At 37.9% G+C, this 5,991-nt stretch overlaps 1 protein-coding gene across 1 annotated transcript in view; it reads left to right on the top strand.

Annotated features, from left to right (window-relative positions):
• The window catches only part of dock11 (dedicator of cytokinesis 11), a gene marked incomplete in the record, with an annotated part of 150,499 nt that overhangs the window by 80,625 nt on the left and 63,883 nt on the right, over window positions 1-5,991 (top strand). Inside the window, 2 exon segments of the mRNA XM_014022950.1 lie at window positions 2,120-2,233; window positions 2,765-2,840. Coding sequence (XP_013878404.1) covers window positions 2,120-2,233; window positions 2,765-2,840 — 190 coding nt within the window.

The following is a 5,991-nucleotide window of genomic DNA, read 5'->3' as shown; positions in this document are numbered from 1 at the left end:
TACCACTACTGTGCATGTGTGTCAAGGACAGAAAGGCAGATGTGGCAGTGGAAGCTGTCAAAGCAGTTTGGAGAGAAAAACAAAGTAAAGAACAAAAAAAAAGAAAACGATTAATCGATTATTAAATTAGTCATCGATTATTTTAATAATCGATAAGTCGTCGATTAATCGTTGCAGCCCTAATTCAAGGTGAGGATGGCCTGGAGGAAGAGGAGAGCATTAGAGGGAGAATAAAATGAGGATGTTCAAAAATAAGTGTAAGAAAATATGATCTAAAATTTGTAGCCAGAATAATTTAGTAGAAAACAAAGTGAATTCTCTTTTAAAATCCTTTATATTTTATTGCTTAGAGCCACTAGTCGTGTTTCCATCAATGTTTTTATACGCATTTTAAAGTATCGCGTTAGAAAAGGTGGATGGAAACGGCAAAATTCGAAAAAACTCCCTCAATTTCGCAAAAACATTTTTACACTCGCTTGAGGTGTTTTTTGCATTTTCTGACAAAAAAGTTACTGTGCAAAATGGGAGACGGAAACACATTTATCCCAGCTGTTGGAACATCACAAATACTAGTTGATATGACAGAATAATTACAACTTTTCTGATAGTAGCAACACGTTCCTGATCACTTCTCTCCATTGTCCTCAGATGTGTCCCTGTGAGTTTGTGACGTTACTTCCTGTTTACTACAGACATGTGTAACGTCATCATCTGACATACAGTAACATAACCTGGTCTCACCCCTGAGGGCAGTATCTTTTATGTCAGCACTGTTACAATAATGTGTCACCAAGTCCTTGTTTATCCTTCTGAGAAAAAACGCGTTACATAGAAACATGCTGATTCTCTTCCTGTTTAAAGTAAACGGCAATGACAAAAATGACAAAAAATTCTCTTCAATAGGACTCATTGTTCAGAATGAGAAAAGGGATTTATTCTTGGGAAAAAACAAAGAGCCTGAGTGGAAAATAATCAGCTCTTATTTCAAATCAATCATTTAAATAATTTTACAACAAATTTCTCTCCATCTTATGACCGTCTTTCTTTATTATYAATCTGCATATTTTTGAAACAAGAYCTTATTGTTTTAAAGTAAACATTTGATATAGCACGAGCGTCCACATGCTCTTAGGATTAACAGAGTATTCCGTTGTCTCAATAAGATGCCAGTCTGTTATGCAAAGAAGCCATTTAGAGTGCAGCACCGCTGCCATCAGCTGCTGATAAAAGACGTTAAGTTGTGGACTGCAATCCTTTTATCTGCATTTATGACTTCGTATTACTCAGCAARGCCAGGGCTCTCCTACAGTTTTTGAACACATAACATATCTTACATTTATTCAACTATATTTAAGCTCTTTTAAAATTTAAAGTGTTCAACAGTCGTTAACAATAATGACTGACAACTTTGTTGAAGATATCTTATTTTCTCAAAATTGTAAAGTTTAGAACATGCTAGCTTCAAATTTTGCAAGCTACACGTATACATTACATTGACTTGCATTACATTAACAGACTATTGATATTTGGAGATTCATGTAGAAAAATTAAGTACTTGTAGAAAAATTTAGTACATGTAGAAAATTTAGTACATGTAGAAAAAATAGGTCCATGTAAAAAATAGAGTGCATGTATTAAAATGTAACAGATGTAGAACAATTGAGTACATCTAAAAACTAAATACATGCAGAAAAAATGTAGAAAATGTAGAAAAACTAAATACATGCAGAAAAAATGTAGAAAAACTAAATACATGCAGAAAAAATGTAGAAAATGTAGAAAATTTTAATACATGCAGAAAATTAAGTGCATGCAGAAAAATTAAGTGCATGCAGAAAAATTAAGTGCATGCAGAAAAATTAAGTGCATGCAGAAAAATGTGATAAATGTAGGAAAATTAAGCTCTTGCAAAAAAATGAAGTGTATGTAGAAAAAAGAAAACCAACAATAAACATCAAACATGTCAACGATTTAATTAACTCATTTGTTCAAGGCTGTCAGAAAATGGTCACTGCACTTAAATAAAATGCAATTTAACAAACTGAATCGCAGCTCACCAGTGTTTATTTGTACTTTCGAATTGTGTTGGGTGCTAATCGGGTTTTATTCATTGTGTCAGAACCAACAGGCCAGAATCTGCTTGCTGTACCTCCCGCTTTACGAGCTGCTCTATCAGAACTTGAAGCAGCTGTCTGCTCAGCCACAGACCTCCAGTCCTGGACTTGGTCTGAATGTGAGTCCTGCCTTTACAAAAGTCAAGTGTTTGTTCATGTTTTTTGTTTCTGGTTATGAATACTTCCTATGACATGTTGCTATTTCTTTTAAAACTTGTCTCTATACTACTAAGAAAAGTGTGTTTTCAAGACCTAAAGAGCTCTTGGTGAATTAAAGAGGAACCTCGATGCTTTGGGTTGACAGATGAGATCATAAACTGTTGTGAAAAGTACCTGTTCCTTCAGTTCAAAGGTTTTATGGATCAAGGTTTTTAATCAGCTTTTAAATTTGGGAAATGCGACCTCAGATCAACACATAAATATTAATTATTGAGTTACAAAAAACATAAAATAGAAAAAACATGAAGAAATGGTTCAGACTTTTTTTTAAAACCACTACTTAGTCACATTCTGAATGTGTTCATATCAGATTCATTGATACATTGTAGAGAGATTTTAGCCCAGTCGTGGACATTTTCAGTCATCTTGGCTGAAACATGAAAGGGAGCGCTCAGTATCTGGGTGTGAATCTTGTTTTTGTGGTTTKCCAGGGCTCCAGAGATGATCTGGTATCAACCAGTTCTACAGACAGCAAGAGAATCAGCACCGCAATGGACAAAGACCATGGTGAGTGTAGGACCGCAGATATTGTACAAAACATGCTTTCCGACCTCTTCCTGTTTACACATCGTCCAGTGTCATCACCATCGTTGCTCTCAACAATATTTAGGTAACACACAGCCCCATCCATTAGCATCACTCAGTGTGAAAGGCCCAACTGTGTAGCACAAGAAATGAACAGTAAAAACTCTATTTCTTTTTGGTGTTTCACACCACAGATATGCTGCTTTCCCAGGCTCTTATTATCCTAAAGACTTTTTGATTTGGACATCATTCACCAGTAACACAATGATGATGATGTTAAGATTAAAGTAGCTCGGGGAAAAGGGCGAGGATGTTACTGTAATATCAAAAGGAAGTAGCAGAAGGTTTGAATGTTATAAATCTAGTGTTTCTTCATCAGTTCTAATGAGTTTCTTTGATGCCTGCGATCATTAAGAAAGACACTCATTGTACATGGAAGGCAAACTCTTTTTGAAGAATGTAGGGCCAATTGTAAGGTCATACTGACCGAATAATTACAATCGACTTGTTTGTTTTAATAAGACCTATTAGCACTTGCAGTAAGAACATGCGGCAGGGCTCTGTTCTGGGACCACTAAATTTGTATTAGATTACATTTCAACTTTATTGTCACTGTACATGTCACAGGTCCAAGCAAGTCATTCACACCTCATACTCTGAGTACTAAAATATCATTTAAGATTTTTGTCTAAAACCTTAGCGTGTATATTGATAAGCAATATACATTCTTTCAAGTAATGTCTGTTTTTAATTTAGGCCAGTTTTGAGCTGCCTGGCYAGAAYGTTCTTGTTGATTTTAAATCCYACGGGTCTCTCCTAGTTAAACAACAGGGTAACTACAAATAGCATTGATTGAAGGAATGCATATCATGCATCACTGTACATGCCAAGGTCTTAAGCTAAGATCTTATTTTCTCATTTAGTTTTCAACTTTGAGGGTGACTCTTAGACTCTACTACACTAAACTTTAGCTCAATAGTTGTAAGAATGATTGAGTTAAAACCAAGTTTTAGGCCCGTTGTATAAACTATAAAAATATTTACTATTATAATGTGGGAATGCCAACTGCGCAGAAGAACAACTGAAAGGTCAAGGATGATCCTTGTTGATTTCAACGTAAAGGGTCTAAGATTGAGTTCACAGGTGACCCCTTTGTTAGAACCTCGTTTAAGCCCCTTATTGACATCTGAGTTATAGTAATGTCAAATCTTTTGTTCCTTATTTTGTTTCTGTCTTTCTTTACATAAAATAGTACACAGTAAATTGTCCTTGGTGTAATTTYACAAACGTTTAGGATTAAAAAAACGAGTTTTACACATGAAGTTTAATAGTCTGATAATAAAATGGTTTGGATAGGCTGGTAGTCATCAACAGGTAAGTTTATCACATTTCAACTGATATCCGCAGTTTCATGTGTTCTTTAATTGAACACAAACATTTGAGCACATGAGCATTATGTTGGCCCTCAAAGGGCCAGTTGTGATTACCTTTGACGTTTCGTGTTTAACTAACTAACTAAACAGGAAACATCACGTTCCTCGTCTCATTGGCTGAGCACTGCTAACAAGCAATAACTGAGCTCTGCGTGTTTTTTCCTGCATAGAAACAGTGTTTTAACACGTCCTCTTATAAACACTGAAAAGTATTACAGAAATACTATTAAATACTATTCATTAACTATTAATTACTCCTTGCTGCTGACTCAGGACTTTTGTCAATACTCATCCTCCTTGATCTGAGCTCTGCCTTTAACACCTTCTCTCATCTTATCCTCATCGAGAGACTAATGGTACATTCACACCAAACGTGTTTTGAGCATCACAAGCATCTGGTTTACATGCAAAGTCAATGGTGGACGCGCATCTAGGGGCGTCTAGAAGCCGAGCAACGTGTCTGGCGCATTTGGAGCAGCGCGTCTCGAAGCAGTGCACACGCAGCACGTCCCAAGCGTCCGCCGCTTGAGTTGGAAAATCTGAACTTTTGCTGCTCGATGCGTCGCATCAACCAATCCGAGAGACTCATTTTTCTACGTGACAGTTTCCTGAATGTTTCCCACTAAACCGAAACAGACGAACAGGAGATCTTTACCTGAAATCGACCATCTGCAGTTGGATTTTGTGGCTGGATAAATAAGGGCGGATGTGGGTCAGCTGGTCCGGACAAAAAAAAGGGTCCGTCAGCTGGCAGCTTCTGGAGTGGCGAAACTAACCGAACAAATCGCCTCTAAATCATCTGGTGAGCTAATTATCTGTTGTGCGCAACGTTCGCTTGCTCTTTAGTAATTAAATCAAAGCCATTTTCTTTTATTTTATCTTTATTTCACCCGCCAAGGGCAGATGCTCCTCCCACACCCTGCTGCCGCTGCTGTTTCTCATTCTGGTCTGTGAATGCGTCTGCCCAGCATCAAGATGCGTGCGTTTTGAGATTTTTGGAGGCGCGCAACGCGTTTGGTGTGAACGTAGCATAACCTCTATCAGCATCTCAGACACCCCACTGGACTGGTTTAAATCCTATCTTTCTGACCGCACTCAGTTCATACAGCTCAAGTCCTTCCGTTCCCAGTCTTCACCCATCTCCACTGGTGTTCCCCAAGGTTCTGTACTCAGGTCTCTACTTTTCATAATCTATCTGCTCCCGTTTGTCCACATCTTCAGTAAATTTGGTGTTCATTTCCACTCTAATGCTGACGACACTCAGCTCTACATTTCAACAAAACCAAACTCCACCTTCTCATCCTCCACTCTTACCGATTGCCTCAGTGAGCTCAACAACTGGTTCTCYAACAATTTCCTCCAACTAAATCATAACAAAACTGAACTCCTCCTTGTTGGGACAAAAAACTCATTTTCCAAATCCCAGCATCTTCTCTTTACTCTTAACAACTCCGTTCTTTCCCCCTCACCTCAGGTCAAGAACCTAGGTGTCATCCTTGACACCACACTCTTTCACATCCCACATTAACAACGTGACTCGATCTGCCTACTTTCATCTTTGCAACGTTAACCATCTCCGTTCTTCACTCACTCCCCGCTCTACTACCATCCTTGTACACAGCCTAGTAACATCCAGGATTGACTACTGCAACTCCCTACTGTTTGGCCTCCCCAATAAATCCCTTCACAAACTACAGATG

This window comes from Austrofundulus limnaeus, unplaced genomic scaffold (assembly GCF_001266775.1).
Source record: "Austrofundulus limnaeus strain Quisiro unplaced genomic scaffold, Austrofundulus_limnaeus-1.0 Scaffold350, whole genome shotgun sequence".
NCBI lineage: Eukaryota > Metazoa > Chordata > Actinopteri > Cyprinodontiformes > Rivulidae > Austrofundulus > Austrofundulus limnaeus.
The sequence above is the reverse complement of the archived record's forward strand: the minus strand, read 5'-3'. Positions and strand labels throughout refer to the sequence as shown.